This window comes from Gouania willdenowi, chromosome 11, assembly GCF_900634775.1.
Source record: "Gouania willdenowi chromosome 11, fGouWil2.1, whole genome shotgun sequence".
In the NCBI taxonomy this organism is placed as follows: Eukaryota; Metazoa; Chordata; class Actinopteri; order Blenniiformes; family Gobiesocidae; genus Gouania; species Gouania willdenowi.
In genome coordinates, this window is record NC_041054.1 from 7804958 (window position 1) to 7827680 (window position 22723).

The following is a 22723-nucleotide window of genomic DNA, read 5'->3' on the forward strand; positions in this document are numbered from 1 at the left end:
GTGTTGGTGGATCGTACAACGGCTTCGACTAGCATGTGAATAAAAGCACAGATATGTAGACTTTATTAGCTACAAACAAAAAAAACATACAAAAAAAAAAAACAATCTTGTTCGCAGATCTTACGCTACGTCCAGAGAGTCTGTGTCCGACAACGGACCACCCAGGGTTCTGTTTACCAACCTGACACCATAACACAGTGGACTGAGAACAGAGAGTCCTCAGTGTGAATACACAGCTCACTAAACCGTACAACCATACACCAAGGTGCAATTACAACACATGCTACACACTGAAATCACAGCTCTTAGAAAGCAAGTCACCTTACAATCATACAACAGGAAGTCAAGCAAACAGCATTTGAAATCTCACAGGAGTAAAATCAGATTCTATCAGTCAGCGCCTACTGTCTCAGATACATCATTCATTTTCAATGGATTTGTTGAGGTTATTTTTCAGTCTTCTAGTTATTTTTTTATTTATCAACGTTATTCATACTTCTGCATTACTGTAATATACCATAGTTATATTTATATATTTATTTCCATATTCATATCTGTACTCTCAGAGAGCGAGACTTACAACTATAAATGAAGTTTCTACTGTTGATTCTTGTTTTTTTTATTTCTCATTTTATTTTGCCATTGAAAGTGGCCATTACGTCTCAAAATAACTTCACTAATCAATCAATCTTTATTTACAGTTCCAGAGAACTGTGTTAAACGGTTTGTTGTCAGGGTGTGTTTACTTTTTCCGCACTTCTGTAAAAACGACATTGCTCAGAAAGGGACACTTTTTCTTTGTTTCATCGTCTAGACTAGAGCAAGTATGCAAAGTCAATTTGCTCTGCCAACTCTGCAGGCTGCAACGTAGAATTGTCATTGTGTCATTGGCATTGACACCAATTACAGATTTTGCAACTAAGAGGTGTGGCAGTATTTGTTCTATGATGCATCTTGAGCCATCGCAATGTCCATTTTGTTGGTCAAAGTTTTGCAGTAGCATGATCACCATTCCGTCCTTTAAAGTAATGAGATGAGGAGGCATTCCGGATGTGCAGAGTGTATTTAAAAACTCAGTTGGGTACATATGGTGACCTTCAAAATCTGCAGTGTCAACGCTGTTGCAAATATGTTCTTTTCCTGGAAATATCTTGGTCATGTAGTCATTTACTATGTCCACTTCAGAGTTAATTGGACATAAAATGACACGATCCCATAGCCACGTTGGACTACAAATGTTGGCCAGCATGTTCTTCATACACCCAATGGATAATGTGTTTCAGTTTGTCACCAGGAATTGTCAGTGTGTCATTGAGTTTAATGACAAACTCACCCTCTTCTGGCACTAGTGGAATTTTAGCCTCGCCAACGTCTAAGAGAAATCTGGCAAAGTCTTCTTCAGCTTGTTGATGTTCTGCAGCTTGAGAGATGCTCATATTTACTGAACGAAGAGTTTCAATGGTTTTCCATAGGTATGAGCACCTTCCTCTGATCTCGATGCGGCTACCTTGTGGTACAACGGGAAGGATTTGCCTCCAGTTACCACTGAAGACCACTGTGATGCCACCAAATGGTTTGGGTGATCCTCGGAGCCACTGAAATGTACGATCTGCTGCTTCTAATGTGCGGCAATCCATCATCGTCACTTCATCCACGACCATGAGGTGTGTGGTCTGTTGGTTGTCGGTTTCAGCCGCGAGGAGCCTTGACTGTAGTGCAGCGTCGTTTGCCAGTCGAGTGATCCGTTGGTTGTCGGTTTCAGAATCTCGAAGCCTCAAGTGTTCATTGGTTGTTGGTTTCAGCCGCCCTGAGCCTTGACTGGAGTGCAGCATTGCTGGCCCGGCAGGCAGTGCTTCAGCTGACTCAGACTGCGCATTGCCTGATGTTTTTGTTCTCTTTGTTAGATTGGCTTTTTGCCTGTTAACATTCAGTTTAATATTGGCAAATAAGAATTATGTTTTGTTGAGAGTTGATTAATTTGTTTGCTGTCAGTGATGTCTAACTTTGCTTTGATATTTAACTTTGCTTCAAGAGGTAGGACTATTGCTTTGATGCTTTGCATTGATGAATTTGTCTGCTGTCATTGATGTCTAACTTTGCTGTGATGTCTAACTTTGCTTTGATAGGAGGTAGGGCGTGGGGGTGGGGCGTGCAAACAAGTTCGATGTTGCACACCCTTGAACCAAGCAGCAGCCATGTTGAAACTCTCAGGTCAGTCTGATCCTGATGCGCTGAGATATTTGAGGAACACACACAGACAGAGGTTCCTTGTTAGATCGATCGATCGATCGATAGATCGATAGATAGATAGATAGATAGATAGATAGATAGATAGATACTACATTGTTGTGTTTGTAAATGTTTTGGGCAGAAAGAACAGTAACATGTCTTGTACATATAGTGGAGTAGTCAATAAAGCTGGCTGTGACTTTGACTTGACTTGACTTATTTTATTAAATTGTAGAGTATTATTATGTTTAAGGTTAAAATCTATGTAACCAATTGGTTAATAATAAATAGGTCAATTTTTCCTCACACCTACTGTTGCTGACTATTGTAATATCACTTGATCAAGCCTTTTCTAAGATTCCACACTACAAATTAAGTAATAAAAGTATCTATGCTTTGTGCAAATTCTGTATCAGATCAATACTGTATTGGCCAATTCTCAAGGCAGCAATACCAGTATTGTATCAGGACATCCCTCGAGAGGAAACTGCATGAAAACAATACACAGAAATGTCCACCCCAGGGTTTGAACCCATGACCTGCATGCTGTGAGGGAGACGCGTTAGGTTAGCATGGTGCAATAGTAACATTTAAGCCTTGACCACTATAGTAGTTTGCAAACAAAAACCAAAAAAAAGAACACTACTTTTGGTGTTATTTTATACCATAAATTATTATCTTCTCCATCCTAGCTAGTTGCATTTATGTTTGAAGGAGGGCACCTTTCATTGCTACACAAAGCAACTTCCACCCACTACAGTTTCATTATGCAGCTCAAAGAATCGCGCTGTGACAGTCGTACAAGTAGAACACAGCCTTATTATCTTTGAAAGGACAGCATATATAGTATGCAGTGTTGGTGTGCTGGACTTTATTAGAATATACAAGTGTGTTTCTAAGGGATTCACACCAGTTGTGTGTTTGGACCGGTTCCAGTTAACTAACTCAGACACAGCCATCGGCTCATATACTTACATAAAGAATTCTGAGCAACATCAAAGCCTGTGCTATGATAGCAAAAGCTGAACAAAGTGACACCACCACACATTTGTAAAGACTTCCTGGTTCCCAAGACGTTTAAACTGAAAAAGTAGATTATGACTTTGTTAATCTTGCTTAATGTTGGTAGAATATTCATTTATCTACTAACTTTAGCATTTACACTGATGCTTTGAGTCTAATCTCAAAATACTTTTTAACTTACAATATATTTTACATAAATCTTAGAGCTGAATATGGATCTTTCAGTGTAAATAAACATCTGCCATTGTGTGTAAAAACACTATAAATATGTTGGGAAGTCACCTTTTGCAGAGTTTTTGGGGCAAACATAAGAAATCACTGAAATAATGAAGTAAAAACACTTCATCCGTCTACGGGACTCTACAGCCCACAATGCAATGCAAGAAACTGAGAACCTTGTACATCTTTTTATTTTTTATTTTTTTGAGCAAACAATCTTCTATTCATTAATCTATGACTGTGACACATGTGTCAAGCTCAAATACGGCCCTTTAGATCATCCAATTTGGCCCGCAGGAGAAAGTGAAAAGAGAGAAAAAACATGAAATATTGTGTATATTACCAAATAATTTTGCTGTAGATATCCCAGCCTTTCTAAATACACAAATTCAATGAAACTCCATAATATTTGGAGGATAGCCATTTTACCAAACTATTATCACAGCCATTTTAAATGTAAAAAATACATCCAAAATTGCACCGTAAAAAAATCTGCGAAACACAGAGGCCGCGAAAGGTGAACGGCAATATAGTGAGGGACTACTGTAATACATTTCATCCAAAAGGAAGAAAACATTTATGTAATTTATGTGACCTTTTTCATTACAAATAAAAGCATAATGCAAATAGTTTCTTTTGAAAATATGTTGTCTTCTTTGGTTAAATTACTCTCCCGATTTTGAGTTTTTAAAATCTGCTCACCCTACCCTGAACTAAAATGAGTTTGATACCCCTGATCTATGAGGCCTATACTGTGACTTTATCATCTGCAGCAGCTTAAAAAAAACTCTGTGCACCTTATCATAAAAAATTTCCAAATTCAAAAGAGAACAGTATGTACCCTCACTGTCAGCCCCACGGAGGAACATGATTGCTTATTAGCATGTGACATATTTCAGTGAGGGCAAGAGGCTTGGCTTTCTACTGAAAAACAACAATCTGTCCAAAGTGTCCATCGCTGCGCTCATACACCCTGGGGAGACATCAGCAGAAGGCATGCCCAAAGTAGCGCCATCCGGTCCGTCACACTGACGGCAAAAGCAGCTGACATCATCACTAAACCAAAAAGTTAGAGTTTTTTACATGCACTTTCAGGCTACCGGGGCATTGCTGCTGACAGACAGGGAGTCATATCGATGCAACTTTCCAACTCTGAAGCCACTTTCCTCAACTTATTTTGCCGATGGTGGTAAAAACATGCAGTGACATAGTGTTATATAATTGGTTTTGGGACATTGCAGCTGAAGATGGTAAGAAAAACATGTAGCGAGAGGTTGGGGTGTATGAACACTGAGACAATGTGGTAAATAGATAGCTTGGGGCTTTTTGGCTCAAACGAGATAGCAGTGGTAAAAAGAAAAAGAAGCTGCTGTCTTGAAGTCTGGGGGAGCACAGCGATAGCGGTAAATCCAGCTGACACCAATGGTGTGCCTGTATGCATGCTGAAGATAATGTTTATATAAGGCTGTTTATGAATGAGCAACCAACATGCGTGTGTGGTCCAGGGCAAGAGAAGAAGGAACTGTCCCCGTCGCTGGGAAAGTGTGCCACTAAAAATCTCATTAGAAGCAATTACTCCACCCTCCATTCAACAGGCACATGCCACTCTTTTATTTTATTAGCTGAAGCAAAAAGAAAGAGTTTTATACCCTTTGACCTTGCTTCCTTCTTTCCATATGAACAGCCACCCCTCTGCCACGGCACACTCCACCAGTCAAAGGTCTTTGTCTTGAGAAAATACACATTAAAACTGAGGAAATGCATTTTATTACACTAGATTTCCCTTTTTGCGTAATAACAAAGACACTACACTCACACTCAGGGACTCCGGTAGTCTCATTACTTAAAGAGTGGAAGGAAATGGACATTTTACAACCTTTGTTCTGTCTGTTTTCTCAGACCTCACATCTGAAGTGGCACACTCCACCATTCTTCCACTTTTTCATTACTAAAGTCATATATTGGAAATGAATTGTATTGCCTACCCTCTTTGTTTACTCCTAAGCACTATCCTGTAGTTACTCATCCACATCGGTCTCATAGTCTCTTGTATTCAGTCCCAAAGAAGGTGAAAATCAATTTTACAGCATCCTCTCCCCCCTTAAAGTGGCACACTTGCAGATTGTTCATGTTTTGTTCTTTTCAACATGGTAAAAACACGAGAGGCAAAAAAATCAATTTTTGGCTCCTCTTTTTACAGAGCCGGGCTTTCTTTAACGGAGCAGCACACTTCATTCTTTAGTCTTGGCCCTGCTGGCCTCTCTGAAAGCCTTACAATGCATTAGCATACAGGTGGCGTCTTTTGTCTCCCTCTGAGGCACACTTCTGCTCCGTATATTACCCATGTGTCTACTTTGAACGTATGCCGGCGGAGGTATAGTGAAAAGAGTTGAGGGTATTAAAAGGTCACTGAAGAAAACTGGCCCTTCTGTTGCCACGCCTCCTTTGACGCCTCCTATGGTTAAAGTGAAGTCATTAGTCTGGCCTGTTCTGTCTGATGTCTTCAGGATTCCTAGTGTGCATGTGTGTGGAGTAATGGGGTTTATTTAGCTTTTGTTTGTTAAAAACAGTGAAATAAAATATGAGAGCGAATTCCTTATTCCAGATCCTTGTTTCATGTGTTGTGATGAAGACATACGTTGCGTTTTCAACCAGTGAGCACTGGCTTCAAAACACATCTTTGAATTCCCTTCCTCCTCAAGATGTGCACTGTTACCGCAACCTCTTTTACATGACTGCACACACATATCTGCTGCCCAGATGCTACCCACCCTCCGTCCTCTCCTCCAGCTGCCTCGCTCCACTTGTGGCTGCTGCTGCAGCACCCTATTCATTAACAGCTTCTTAATGTTCCCAGATGGGATGGCTATAATTTATGGTGGCTTCACTGTGTTTACATTTACATATGTGTTGGAGACTGTGCGTTTTACCGTAAAAATCTATGTATAGCCAAAGCGGGTGTACACACATAACCACCGGTCTCACCACTGATTTTCCGCCGAGCCAGAAATCTCGCGTGATCAAACGAAATCTAACAATGTGATCTATCTCTGCATTTCAAACAACTCGGAACTCAGGATTTTCCAATCTCCTACTTTGAAAGTTACTTGGAACGCCACCTAAAGTTGGAGTTCCTTCTCGGTAAGTCGGTGTAAAAAATCTATTACTATAGCGGTCAGACATATTTTAGACATTTAAACGTGCTGCCGCTGAACTTCGAATTTGAACCTCAAATTTTGAACTCCGAAATCTCGAGTTGACACGAATGCAGCATTGTGTGTTTCTCAGTCAGTTTGCGTCTTGATTGCCACATTCAGTTACACGTCACAAGTCAAAGAGTTATGAGTCGGGAGTTGTTGGCTTTTCTCACAAACGAGGTGCTTTTGTAACAGTTTACGTGAAGTTTTCTACATAAAGTCATTTTTATGACATGACCCCAGTCATTAGCATGAATAAGGTGTCATTAAGTGCCATTTGTTACCCTAACCCTAACTCAAACATACTCGGCGGACCCCACGCACAATGGCCTCAGCTCTGACTGTCCGCTCTCATCAGAGCTTACATACCTGGACGCACCTCCAAGTAGTAGTTTCCATTAAAACCCTAGATTTCCCACAATGGTAAATGGACTTGATTTATATAGCACTTTTATGCCTACACTGAAGTAGTCCCAAAGCACTTTACAATATCAACTCATTCACCCATTCACACATCAATGGAACTGAGCTGCTGTGCAAGGTGCTGGTCAACCACTGGGAGCAACTTAGGGTTCAGTGTCTTGCCCAAGGACACTTTGATGCATAAACAGGTATAGACTGGGATCAAACCCCTAACCTCTATTTCAAACAATGACCCCTCTACCTTCTGTGCCACGGTACACAGAGAAGTCTAGCGCGGTCATAAAATTTGAACTTTGCATTTAATTGGCCTGGCGGACACCTCTTGGACACCTCGTGGACCTCCGCTTTGCAGGTGTTCGTCTGAGTATGTTTGAGCCTTAACCCCATTAGATCCCTCCACCTAACCAAAAAATGCCAACATAGCTCCAAAGGTGTCATAAGTTAGCAAACGACACTTAATGACAGTCTTCATGACACCTTATTCATGTTAATGACAAATAATGACAGCATAATGTAATGTAAAGTGTTACCGGAGGTTTAGTCGTAAATATTGAACAAGTTTAATATTTGTTTGTCTGCCCCGACCCATTTCAGAGCTGATTTTCGCGACAAATCCCTCTTAACACACCTCAGACCACAGGATAATCTTATAGGATAATCTTATAAAACATAAATTAATCTAATGTTTGCCGTTCTTGGATGGTCAGGGAGAAGAATCTGGACAAAAACAGCCCAGTTGTTTTATGTGTGTACGCTACCCCGCTTCACAGATCTGTTTAAACATGACTGATGAAGACAATCAGAAAACATTCTCATTAAGCTACACCTAAGAACATTGGGATCAGCTTTCCATCCAGCTTTTGCACTCATTCGTGGGTAAACTGTGAGCTTATGCAAATGGTTCCGCGCTGATTCCCCTCCCTGTCCTTTGTTTGACTTGGGCAGGAGCACGTATGACTGGAGTGCAGAGTGAGGACAGACTGAAGCACATATTTCAGGTTTCCACTTTGCTCACTCAACACAGGGTTTGTCTCCAAAATCTGACCTCAGCTGGAGCAATACACTTTTTCCGTTTCATTTCCCTGTCCATCCTGTGCCACTTTATACTCGGTGGCATAGAATTAAGATACCAAGAGCTCATGTGGGAAGTTCCCACATTCATGCAAAAACATACACACATACTGTATGTGTGCACAGTTGTGTTTAATCCTGTGTGTTTGTGTGTAGCTTTCCGTGTATCTGCCTGATCCGTCAGCGGATGTTGGCTCACTCTTTGCCTCAGAGTGCCGAGTATCATTTCCCAGCTTCTTTCCTGGAGGGTGAAGAGGGATGGAGGTGGTCAGGGTGTTGGTGGTGCTGGTGATGGTGAGAGTGGGTGGAGGTTACGGAGGTTACCGACGATTTGCTGCTTTTCTGATTTGCCAAAGAATAACTGTTTCCAAGAAATTGGGAAACAAACACACAACACTGCAGGAAACACACAGGTTTTGCTTATCTTCCATACACAACACACACACACACATCACTGCAAGCCCACACATTCAGTAACAGTTGGATACAGACGCACAAAAACAAAACAGGACTGAGAAAGGATACCCAGTTATGACAAATGCTGCCTTCAGGGGGAACTTTCCCCCTCGACTCTCTGACCATGTAGCATTTCCTGCACCTCTCTCCCCTGCCAGTCCAGAGAAACGCCAAACTGCTAAAATAACTACTTTGAGGCACAGTCAGCTCTCGTTGAGGCCCACTCTGAAAACACAGGGTGCCTATGTTGGCTGTTACTAAAGCTCAGTCTATTTGTAGATAATGTGTAAGCGTCAAAACTCAGCAGTGGGAAAAGTGCCACTGCTTCGGAATATGGCAAATAATTGAGGGAGGGGATCCTTGAGGGGTTTTGGGGTCTAACTGTTGCACCTTTGAGCACTTATTTCTAATTACTTCGTTTGTGCTCGACATTACTAATGGTTCACAGACGTGACACACATGTGGAGACAGTGAAGAGACTGAGATGATGGAGTGCTTTTACGTGGGGACAGACTACACACCAATATCCTGCCCGCTCCAGCAGTAGAGTAAGAAAAACAGATGGAAATGAGCACCAGCACACTTCAGCAGACGTGTAAATATACGCACACACATTCACACACATATGTGCAAAGTTTGGAGAACATAAACACAAAAGCACAAAGCTGGAAGAAAAATAGACGGTCAGATTGTTGGTAGCATTTGCTCTCTCTTTAGCACGCATGGATGGGCTGTCACATCCAAATAGACGCACGTTCACACGAGCCAAGTATGTCCTCATCCTCAGCATGCGTAGATAAGTATACGTGTGTGTGAGAGTGTATCCTATCTGCGTCGACCACAATGCACAGCTGGGCAAGGAGAGAGACCCGAGTGTGTCAGTGTGGTCAGGTCAGGGGCCCTGCCTCCCTCCACCTTCTCCATCCAAATCCTTGCTGACTTCTCTGGCACTTGTTTTTAATGCTGCCTTTCTCGATTTTGGTCACATTTTGGCATGCTTGTCCGTCTGCCTGCCTGTTTTGTCCACAGACCGGTTCTTCCCAGCCCTCTTCCCAGACATATACAGAATCTTGCACAGATGGAGGTTCAGGGCAAATAAAAAGAGAAGAAAAGGAGATTGTCAAGAAGTGCAAAGACTAAAAGATATATTCAATTAATCCAATCACAAATCAAATCGTACAGTTTTTCCTGCAGAAGACCTCTGTGTTTATGCTCCTAAAGACCATCATTACTGATTATGTGACATGAATAGGTGCTGACCATACCTACTTTATCCGAGTCACTCTCAGAGTCCTTCCCAGGTCACTTGGTAGTTCAGACACCCGCGCATTTCCACAAGGAGTGTTCGTTGATGGAAATTGGGAAGGTTGTCTGATTTGTCAACCCTCCAGGACATACCGGATCGTATGGGGTATATACCAGTTCTACATGGGTTATGACAAAATGCTTGACAGGTGAATGGCCTGATTTTATTGGCTGGGAAATGGATACACTGGCAGACAGAGATTTCGTCCAACCTGAAAAAGTGAAGTTGGACTGAGGTAGGTACAGTATTTGGGGTACCACTTGGGTTCTGGACAGGTGCTGCCTCAGATAGATAAAACCTCAGCAACTGAAGCCAACTCACACTGTATGTAAAAAAAAAGAAAAAAAAAACGTTGCGGTGGTTGTTTGAGATGTAAGGGTACTACCAATGGTTATTACGTACTTTGCAGATCTGTGCGGATCCTATATGTAGAGGTTCCTCAGATGGAGTCCTGGGGATGGAGCTGTGCCAGCAGGCGTTTGAACAGGTAAAAAAGGTTTGTCCTGCAGGTAGAGGGGTTCCACACTTACTGGTCTAAATCAGCAGAAACTATTGGAGAGGGATGTGTGCTACATTTCAGTGGAGAAGGAGTGCTTGGCAATCCGTTGGTCGGCTGACAATGCCCTGCGCTACTACCTCTTATGGCACCGGGGGCAGTTGGGATAGGTGGTGTGTGTGTTGGTCAGGGAACGACAATAACTAATCATACCTCAGTTTTATTCACCAATGAGTGGCTGGTGTTGGAGAGAGTAGGCCAAACACATCCGCAATTGAAGGCACAGGAATAAAAAGGCGTAATATGGACCCACTGCCAGTGTCGCATTGTGGACAGAACCCCCACCTGAGTCCAAGACTTGTTACACCATCCTACACATACTGATTGATGACTGCACATAGTTCCTCCTTTTGACCCAGAAAACAAAACCGACGAAGTGGAATTAAAGGGGATTAAAACCACCACAGAAAACCCCAGGCTTGACTGAATGATGGCTTTCTTACTGGAACGTGACAGTGCAGACTATCATTCAGAACTGACACCCACTAAATGACTCCGAACACAAACGATTAGGAAACAATAACATCCAAGTCATCTGAATTCAGAGCTGGATGAGGACAATAGATTTGTTTTAGCGCCACAGACGGAAAATGCACAAGCATCCAAACTGTGAGGGAACAGGCCATTGAAAAGACATTTTTCTCTGCATATCTAAGGGATTCATTATAAATTACAGCCCCGGCCCTTGTCGTTTTTGCATCCATGCTTTATACTCGCATGACATTGTGAATACAATAACTAAATTAATTCAATAACAATAACAGCCCAGGGCAAATAAGAGAAAGAAATCGATAGAAATGAGTGTGAGTTCGATTAATCTGTCAGTTCAGATGTTGGTCAGTGTAGAATTCAACTGAAAATGACCTTTGAGTGTTTAAAGTGTTTGTGTTCATGTGCCTGGGTAGACCTTTTTTTGTTGTTGATGTGATTGCTTAAATTAAAACACAGTGTTTCATTATTGTTTTTTTTTTTGTATATGATAATAAATCGCTGTGCTTTGTAAGATGTTGTGCATTGAAGCATGTGCATGAACATGTGTTCATCTCGTGCAAATTAAATTGACTTCTTCTGCATGTGAGCACATTCAGTGTGTTTTTTTAATGGCCTGCAGCACGTTTACAATCAGGAAAACACACCTGAACCCTTCCAGCACAGTGATAATAATCTTTCATGTACTTTTTTTTTTTTTTTAGTTTTAGGAGCATAAAAAATATGAGAAATGATCCCTTGATTCAAAATGATGAGCTAAGATATTTGGCTTAGAGCTGAGCAAAGACCACAACTGTCAGTGTGCACTATAGGAAAGATTTATTCATGTTCAATGTAGTTTTGACTTGCCAAAAATGACCTTGGGAAGTGAAAAAAACAAAAAAACAGTGGGATTAAGTTGCCTTTGCATTAGTGGGAGGATAAAATGTCACGGGTAGAAAAACAATGTGGTCAAAAAAAACAAGAAGACTATTACATTCTGCATGGTGAAAGTCCCCGGTCACATCTTGAGTACATGTCACCACTATTTAAACTACAATGTGGTCTAAATGACTAACAGGAAGCTGACATGTAAGTGCTCGTACCCACTTGCTCGTTCGCTTGCTGACTTTGGAATCCCAGCAGAAGAGCAATCACCATTGAAGCGCCAAACAAGAAACTAAAGGGCATGCATTACCCCACATGCTGTGAATAACAATGCAGTGAAACCCATCTGAATGACTCCATGTGACAACCTGAGGTTTTTTCCCCCCAGACTCCAATATGGGGCCCTCCAGCTTGTTTACGGCTCGTGATGAAATCCAATCTCAAATCAAATCAGACCACACAACCGAAGCCAGATCTGGCTCATGGTCCTGGATGCTCTCCCTTTAGGTTATTTGCTTTACCAAATGAAGGATGAAAATTGCAGATGTGCTGGATATCTTTCAAAAATCTGCTGAAAGCGCCACGAAGGACAGCCGCGGCGCTCCGACAGAGCTCAGTGACGCATAGCTGCGGGTGTTGCTTGTGTTTTCTGATTATTTGACTCATCTTCGTAGTGACTAACTGCAGCCCGGCTGTTTTGGGTTCTTCCTTGTTTTTTTGTTTTATTCCACAAACCATAAAATCACACATGCTTAAAAGCAAGTAAACAAAATCCTCCTGGAAGAAAGGATTTCCTTTAGCATTAGTGAAATAGAACAACGGTATAACATTAAGCTGATTAAACCTCGAGAACAACATAAAGACTGTTTTACAGTCAATTTGCAATAGAGTTAGGAAATTATTCACTTGGTGGTATCATTCGTGACTCTATTATGGTTGTACTGTAAATGCAAGTCCTGACAGTTTATAGTCGATAGGCCTAAGGAGTGTACTAAGGAGCGGTTCTGCTCAAACATTATGAAATCCACTGCGTTTGCCAACATTTTACACAGATGGATTATATATTTCCTTTTCAACTCAATAGGAATATTTCAAATTAAAAACAAACTGATGTGTAGTAGATTATGGGGTATTTTTTATAAAGCCACCCCTCTCCTTTTCTATACCACTTGTACCCTAGATGATACTTTTTTTGTAGATGAGATACATGGATGCAAGTATTTGTCTATTTTGGTGCTAAAAAAAAATGTACTTTAATGAATTAACCTTGGGATAAATAAAGTACCTATCTAGATATCTCTATCTCTCTAATGCACGTGTCAAACTCAAGGTCCAAATTTGGCTCTTTAGAACATCAAATTTGGCCTGCAGGAGACAGTAAAAGACATAAAAATAAATAAATAATTCAATTGTAGATATCTCAGCCATCCAAATACACATGGATACCATTTTGTAAATTTACCATGCTTATATCACATGGCAGTCATGTCTTAATCTCAAATTGATGAAAAAAAACTGAACTTTTTCAAAATCTTGCAAATTTTCTCAACTTATTCTACTAAAATAAATGTCAATGGTTCAATAACTTATATAATATCAAGGAAATGTAAGTAAATTTAAGTTTAAGGCCACTTAGTGCTTGAATATTGTTAGTCTCTTATATACTTAACTTGTAATTAACACCTGTAAGTGCAAACTACAGCACATTCATATTGAATTTGCTCTTTTACCTGCCTAAAATCTATGGCCCACTTCAGATCAAACTGGGCTGTATTTGGCCCCTGAACTAAATGAGTTTGACACCCCTGGTCTTATTAAACTCTAATATAGTGTTATTTTACAGAAAGAAAATATCATGGTGCAGAGATGTGGTGGTGGTGGTGAAGGACCAAATGCAGCAAGAGATTGAGGCAACAGGCAGGCATAGCATTCAAAATAACAGTCAATGTTTAATTATTATAAACTGGAAAACCAGGGAACAGGAGACAAAACACACATAACAACACAGTGAACCATTCTGTGTCCAAAGACTCAGATAAATAGTGACGGAGGCCTGATTGGGAACGAGCCAGACCTGGGTGTTAAAACATGAACCAGCTAATCACTCAACCCAAACACAGGTGGAGACACGAGCAGGAATACCTGGGAACACAAAGACAAGAGTTCAAACATGAAGCTGGACTTGAAAAGAGAATAAACAAGGGTTTATACACAACTAAGACCAAACAGAACCTGGCAGTAATGGGAAACTCTATACACTGGCCACGTTCACATGGGAGCTTTAATTCCTCTTTAAAACAGAATAAAAGTTAATCCCTCTTTAACCTGACCTTGTAAACACTTAATTCCTAATGCTAATTTAATTCCGAATTAAACTTAAATCTGAATGAAGTAGCTGGTTTATTCTGATTTTATTCCTGAATTAGATCATTCCTCTTTCTTTGAAGCCACTTATAATTCGTATCGTTTTGCGCTTGCGCGACTTGTGGCGATGACGCGCTGGTGACGACATAATCCAAGATGGCGGCGGCCCGGACTCCAGCATAGACTATTTAATAAGAGCCTTAAAAGACATGGATATAATGAAAAGAGTGGATGGACGGATGCATAAACACACAGACACACACGGACTTATTGAACACACACGGACCTTGGTAAACAGAACGGCAGGCACTAGGACCCGGAGGCGGAGTAAATGCGTCCCCTGTACTGCATGTACAGGCTGTAATATCACCAGTTTATCATTTTACCTGTTGTTAGAGCTACTGTCTTTACCAGGGCAAAAATGTATTCCTGGTGATTGTTTTCCAGAGGTTTACTGGGCTTTTACTGGTGATTAGTTCCTATCTCTTTTCCGTTCCACGGTCCAAACTGAAACCACGTGTTAATATCGAGCTGCTGCTTCTAAACTACAATCAGAATAAAGGTGAAAACAGTTCTCATCTGTGGTCATCTGTGTTATAGCCGACAATGATGAGGTTTGTTGTGTGTTTTTCCTGATAGACGTGTCTAATCAGAGCCTTCCCAACCCCTAGACCTAAAGCGGAATTATCTAATAAACTGGTTTTCCATGTAAATCTCAGTTTGGGAATTACTGTTACCATGTAAACACGAAGCAAAACACTAATTCCGAATGATTTAATTCGGAATAACTAATTCCGAATTTAAAACACACCCATCATGTAACCGTGGCTGGTGTTCTTTTACAGAAAGAAATGTTATTTCCCCAGAATTCTTTTCTGTCCTGATTCTTTTCCATCTCTCCCTCGTAGACAAAAGGACACAGACTGATAATCCAAGAGTGAGAATATTGTTTGTTAATGAGGACAGTGCCCTCTGCCATACTGACTGGCCTAAGGGGCCATGAGCAGCGGGGCGACGTGACCCAGTTCAGATTAACAGCTGACCCACTTCTACGCTTGACCTGCTGAAACAAAACGCGAGCTGACGGCTATGATGGCATCAGTCACTGATATTTAATTATTTACAGTTTGGACATTAACGTTTAAACTAACAGATGAAGTGATCGTGTAAGTTTGCAGAGGTGAAAGTACTGAATTACATGTACTTACGTTACTGTAATTGAGTTGCTTGTGGGTACCTGTAGAGCGTCAGACCTGTTTCTGTCACTGTGAAATAACCATGGAACTAAACATAACAACCCTGGATCAACCTGTCACTGTGAATGTTGATGACATAATATTTTCATTTAAATGTTCACCTGCACTACTGCACTATTATCTTATTATTATTGTATTTTTATTTCATTTCATTATTATTATTATTATTATTATTATTATTATTATTATTATTATTATTATTATTGTCTTATTTTATTTAGTTTGCACATATTAGTCTAACTACTCTTTATATTTATGTTTATACTTCTTTTTTATTTATTTTTCTTTATTCTAGTTGATTGTTATTATTTAATTGTTTACACTATCAGAGAGAGCACAGTTCACCAAGACAAATTCCTCGTGTGTATTCAATACATTACTTGGTCAATAAAGTTGATTCTGATTCTGATTCTGTAATTTGTTGAGTACATTTCTTGTTTCATTTTACGTTTTAAAGAAGTAAAGTAATTCATTACATTTCTACACCACAACCCTTACTGAGTAAATGATTGTTTTTGGTTTTAAAATGATCAACGGACAGTGTGAAACTACAAAAGTAAAAAATGACCGAACAACAATAAAATGAAATGGTTTTAAGACTTTAATCAAGTGAAAATGGCATCAATAGAATCTAGAATGACCTTTTCACTTTTTCTTGTTCTCATTTGAAAGCAGATTTCTGCAGCTGTTTCCAGATTTTTGCAAAATAAAAGCGATATTTCTAAATGTCGACAAAGTATAATTGCGTTTTGAACGTGTTTCCATTGAAGGTTGTTTGAGCCAAACCCCCTTATAATACTTTGTTTTCCTTTGTTGTTTGCTGTCATGTGACCAGGTACGTCACGTTCTGTGACGTGTATATGCGTAAAAAGTGTTTACATTGCATTTTTGTGATACATTTCAACATAGAAACGTCTGAAATTCTTCCTCGTGAAAACAACTTTTTAGTGGCATTTGAGTGTGTTTTTAATTCAGGCGTTACCATTACCAGTTTTTATTGCGCTATTTAGATTTTGGGCATTTCCAAGGTTAATGGAAAACCCAGCTATAGTTTTCTTTATGATGCATGGAGCTACATATTGATCACGTGTTGAAATGGGACAAATGATTGTTTGAAATAGCTTTCATTTGGCCAGGGTATAATTTACCTTCATCTCAGAAATGAGGCTGAATGTAAAACAGATAATGGGAGTTGTGACAGGTTAGAATTTATTTTAACCTTTTCTTCCCAGCAGTCAGGACTGACATTTTGTTTATGCTCTTCAGCAATCTGTGCTGTCAGTTTTTTGGACAGCTTGTCGTCTCCTGCAGAGCTTTTCCACGACACTCGCGTCCAGTTGTTCAGAATGCGTGCATATATCAAGCTACGGCTAAGTTTGAGAGACAACCTGCTGTGAACCGTGCACGTCTGAGCATTGTCTGAAGCAGTGACACTAGCTGAAGTTTTCTTTTTTTTTTTTTTTTAAAGAGATGGATATATATAACCCAGTCTGCACAGCGTGTTACAGGCCCGTATAGCAGCGGTAATCACTGGTTCGTAAATCAGCCATGACACCAATGCTGCTGATGAGATTATAGGTTTCAGCTGTTGTAGGATGGAGCTAAAATATTAGTGACTTGTCAAAGTGAGGTGATCTGCTAAAATGGCAAATATGTTGGAAATGTACACCGACGGAAAACTAAAGCAATGAATATGTCACTGGGATGGTAAACTGAATGAAAACAAGTGTAAAGTATAATCATCCTTGTAAATGCATTAATGACTGTTATAGAAAAGAGTTCAGACTGGACAGAGGCAGAGAGATAAAGTAAGAGAATGTCTCTTTCCGGATAATGTGCATTAGTGCTTATCTTGCATTTTCATTAAAGCGGTGCTTATCAAAGCCTTGCTCCAGGATCAAAGACTGACCTCCTGGGTTTAGTGCATTATAAGCCTTTTTAGTCTATGTTTAAAGCTGAGGGCAATATTTTTTAATTAAATAAACACAGTGTAGGCCTGACTAATCAATAAATCCAAGATCAAGATGTCAAAGATTAAAATGGACGCTTGGAAGTTTGTTTTAATCTCCACTATAAACACTCTCTTAGTGACTGTCGGAAAGGTTTCGCACATTGCATTGTGGGATGTGAAGTCCTGTAGACGGATGCATTGAAGTGTTTAGTAACACTTTACTTGAAGTTTTATACATAAGGCTGACATTATGCGTTCATTATCTGTCATTAACATGAATACGGTGTCATGAAGGGTATCATTATGCTGTCATTCAGTGTTGTTCAATAAATCATAACACCTTTAGAGCTATGTTGTCATTTTTTGGGTTGGGTGGCGGGATATAGTTGGCTTAGGGTAACGAACGACACTTAATGATGCCACCTTATTCGTGCAAATGTCAGGTATCATGTCATAATAATGAGCGTAATGTCAGGAAAGTGTTTTTACTTCTTTCTTACTGTGATTTTTTGTGTTTCGCCCAAAAACTCTCCAAAAGGTGACTTCCTGTGAACCTTGGGTTTATTTGGGGTTTATTGATCATTGAGACCTGAACCATGTCTTTATCTGATAAAACATAATCTCCACCAGCTTTAAGCTTTTCTTCGTCACTTGTCAACTAATAGTTTATTTAAGTAAACTACCTAAACCCAATCATGGATTGATGACTTCAGCAGGAATACAAGACTTCCAATGGTCAGCCCAGAACTAATCAATAAAGTCTAACCACCCCACTGCTGCATTCACTCCACACTACGCTGCACATGGAGCGCTTCACTTCACTTCCAATACCTAACTGCACAGCCTCGTTTCCGCTGCTCACAACAGCTCTGTCCGTTAGGCTAATTATGCATGCTGAGTCGGCGCAATTATGCATGCTGAGTCGGCGCAAGAAGCAGGGTAGTTGGTGAGAAAGGTAACATTTAATCCTCTCCTAACATACAACCTGGAAGGTGCACTTTATCACTTAAGGAGTGGTTAGACACTGCTGCTTAGCACCAAAAGCTAACAAAAAACTACATTTCCCACAATGTAAACAGACCTGTTGTACCTCTACCTCCCACAATGCACCAGTTATTTAAAGCAACAAGCGCGGCCGATGAACTGAAGTGCATCATATTGGATCCAAAATGGCGGCTCTCCATAGTTTTAATGCCCGACGGTGTTCTAAAAAGTCCTTTTAATGTGTTTTTTAATAATAAGGTGCTCATATTTTGTTTATTGGTAATACATTAAAGGCAGTAGCCATCCGTACGGTTGCCGTATCAATATACCGACATTCTATCCATACGCAGCGCCCCTCATTGGCCAGTTTAGGTCACGTGACTAAGACTAAATCAAACCTAAACCTAACCCTAACCTTAACCCTAACCCTAAGATGTGTACTTCGGTAAACGTACCAATTGCACCGGGGGTTGTCCTTACGGCAACCGTACGAATAGACACTTTCTACATTAAACATGTTTTTTTGTTGTAGATATTGTAGCTACAGGCACCCTTTAAGCGCATTCGACTCCAAACATCTTTGCCTTCAGTTTTATAATTGTTGTGCTATTTGTGCCACTGCCAACACTGAAACATTATTCCGTTCAACATGTACTCGTATAAAAGAGAAGGTGAATAATGTAGCTGTTTTAACACTGGACTTCTCATTAGAGTCACAACAAAGCTGCAGTGACTTTCTCCGCCCTGCCATAGACAGAAGAAATACAGTCCCCGTGTGGAACCGCAGCATTGGGTGGTTATACTTTGGCTTTTGTGCAGATTAAACAAACATGAGTGAGCATTACAGGTTTGACTTGTGTCCATGTGTAAAGGATGCTCGTCTCTATGCTTCCTCACTTTGTGTTCACTGTAACCAGGGTTACAAATATAATTACGTCATGATTGTGATTGTAATTTTAAAAACCCGTTGCTGTCGTAATCATAATTAAATTGCAATTGAGTTTAGATACTTAACTTTGTAATTGTAATTGCCATGAAATTCTAAAAAAAAAATTGTCAATGATAATTTAACTCATAACTGGGGAACCATGTTACAGTTCCATGTACAGTTCTACACACACAGTATGTAGTTAACAATTATTAAAATATGTTTCATATCACGTTTTGCCACATTTTACCATTTAAAAAAAATGAAATTGAGGGATATACTGAAAAAAAAAGGCTCAGACACCCATACCAAAAATATTAAAACCTATATTTTCATTGATTAGGAAGCCTGACAATTAAGGAAACCAATAAATAGATGATAGATGATTTGTTTTTAGTGTATTTTACAGCTGATTTAGGACCTGTTATCATAAGAGATGCTAACAGAAAGCTAACACAAGGAAGGTTTAACTTTTATTAGGTTATTTATTTCAGGCTCAGTAATTGTAATTGAACCTTAGTAATTGAGAACATAATTGTAATTGACTTTCTGAGAATAAAAGATCATTGTGATTTAATTGTAATTGGAAAAAATGCTGGTCATTGTAATCGTAATTGAACATGGGTAATGAAATACATAATTATGACTGACAAATGTAATTGACCCCAACCCTGGCTGTAACCCAGATTTAAAACCATGTTGACACTTATTTGTTCCCCTTCAGCTCGTGAACATCTTGTTTCTCCGCTTGGACGTACGTAGACATTATATGTGTGTGTGTGTTGCCTGAAGTTGTGCCACTGTATGCATGTTGTGCTTTGTGTTGTGTTGTCCGTCCTAGGGGAAGGCTGTTGTTGTGTATGGTCTGTGTGTGTGTGTGTGTGGTGCGTGCTGCTAAAGAGTTATGTTATTCTGTCCCTCCTCTCTGCCTTTTTACTGGCTATTCTGGGAAAATCCAAATTACAGTCTTTCAGCGTGTGGTTAGCCTGTGCGGAACCAAATTTGTACTTTACCTACTCCTCCTGCTCCGTCCTCCCCCCAAAACGCCTTCCCTTTCCTCCCAACTCTTGCTCTATACCATCCCTTACACAAATAATACAAAACCTTGAGTGTCTTTCCCCCCCCCCCGTCTCACTCCAGTTAAATAATCAAATGTATGCTGGAGTTGAAGTGTTTTACAGTAACTGGAGTTCTTTTGTCTCTGTCGTTGCTGTGGCTGACTGTCCATGTATTTCCTCTCCACTTCATCCTTTTTCATGTCTTCGCTCCAAATTTCTCTGTTTTCTCTCCTCTTGGTTTGTCTCCGGGCCCTGTTGCTCCGTGTTTATGAAAGTCCCAAACACATCCATGACTCCTGTAAAAACACATCCTCCATGTGGCTTTACTCACCACACGGTTTCAGCACTTCCTGTGTCCCCCCTCTCCTCCGCCTGTAATTACAATCATAACCTATAGACGTCTATGGACGTTTGAGTATTTCTGTCCGAGTGTGAGCACTGACGGTTTGTTTGTGTGAGGATTTATGTAAATGCTTGTTTAGTTGCTCTCATAATTGCTGCGCTACTATTCCTGATACCTGTTAAATCTATTGTGGCCTTTTCTGAATGGCCGCTCACAAATGAGGCAGTGAGATATCAGGCACGTAATGGATTCAGTGTCTGGATTAAAATGACAGAATGAAAATTAAAACTGCACTAAAGTGCTCCCCTGAAACAGCCCATTGCTTTGACACACTAATGGGCTCCCAGAGGAATGTTGGCACAGCCGTATATTTATCATCATTTTTTATTTACTATTGGAGAACGTTCCCGTCCTATTTTGACCTTAAATCCCATGACTGCTTTGGGTTTTGTCTGATGAGTTAGCGATCTCTCACTGATGAACGGAGACCACAAACGTGATTGTATCAGATCCGAGGGTCACATGATCAACATTCATGTCAGCATTCAGAATAATGACCAATCAGAGCATTAATACTGGGGGGAAAAAGCATTTTGTCTTTTTTTGTCTTTGTGGTTTTGGTGTTTTGTCAGTTTTTAGCTATTTTGTATGTTTTTGGAGTAATTGTGTGTGTTTTTGTTAACTTTTGTCTTTAAGGTGTACTTTTTTGGTATTTTTCTGTCATTTTCTGCATTTTTGTTGCCGATTTGTGCATTTTTAAAGTCACTTCCTGCATTTTTGGTGTTGTTTTCTGTATTTTCCTGTCATTTTGTTAATAGTTTTGTGTCTTTGGAGCAATTATGTAGTGTATTGTGGTTTTGTGTGTTTTTTGAGTCAATATATGTGTTTTTTGTCATTTTTTATGGCTGGGCAAAAAATCGATTTAATGAACTTATCGAATTTGTGGATAAAAACAATTTTTATTTTGCAAAAAAAAAAAAAAAAAAATGTATTTTATTTTTTCCCATTACAGTTTTTTTTTTTTTTTTTTGACTTTTTTGACTTTTTTGTGTTCCGTCCTTGTGGGTTACCGTAGCGCGATGTGAGCCAGCCCCCTCTTTGTTTACATTTGTTTACCCTTTGAGTAGACTATATGTATGTCACAGACACTATGCTGAGATGCTAAGGGAAAAGTTTATTATTTTTTTTAATTAATCAGAAAATTTAAGCTACTGTGAAGTTGCTGTTGCACTTTTGCTTAAACCTGGGTTAAAGCTTGAAATAGTTGAATGACAGAGCCTCATTTACTTTTTATTTTGGGATTGTTATATGCATTTTAACTCTTGAGGACAACCACAGCAGTAAAGTTGCACTTTTGACAATATATCTGTTGTCTGCAATAATTTTTTAGTGCATTAAAAAAAAAAATCGAAGGCAAAATCGCCCCCAGCCCTAGTTCTGTGTTCTTTTAAAAATGCTAGTATAAGTTTTAGGTGAAATGATCCCAATCCGTTGAGACTTTAGGTGGGTTCTTCTGTTGTGCAATAATTTTTTACAATATTTAAAAGTTGAAACAACACTGCGGCCAGCAGTTCATATACGGTATTGCAGCAGAAAGTGGCCGCCGGCCTGATTTTATGAATTTACCTTATTAAACAACGCGTCGATGTAAATTTTCATTATTTTCAATTATGTTACTAATTATTTATGCATTTTTGTTTATGTTACACACATTGTGGTTGGCGCGAATCTCGAGACGGTGTATACATTTATTCTATTTTTTTCTTTTGCTGAAGTCACCTTTGGTGTCAACGCACCTTTATGATAATTTGTCCTGAAAAATTGCTTTAATATTAATTCACATTTTAGAAACAGCTGTGTAGCATTAACACAGGTGATAATCTGTGATCGTACAGCGGTTTGTATAACGGCTCAGTGGCAGTAAAAACACTGATCTAATGTGAATAGCTAAAAAGGCCTGCTCTCAGTGGACTCTTCCACTTCTCTGATTTCACATTTTATGT

The 22723-nt window shown here is 39.7% G+C and overlaps 1 protein-coding gene across 1 annotated transcript in view; it reads left to right on the forward strand.

The window, feature by feature from the left end:
- The first annotated feature begins 8420 nt into the window (after positions 1 to 8420).
- The window catches only part of LOC114472589 (neuronal acetylcholine receptor subunit alpha-7-like), a 19327-nt gene continuing 5024 nt past the window's right edge, over positions 8421 to 22723 (forward strand). Inside the window, exons 1-2 of the mRNA XM_028461907.1 lie at positions 8421 to 8456; positions 10334 to 10411. Of these exons, the coding sequence (XP_028317708.1) occupies positions 8421 to 8456; positions 10334 to 10411 (114 nt within the window). The remainder of the gene's footprint in view (positions 8457 to 10333; positions 10412 to 22723) is intronic.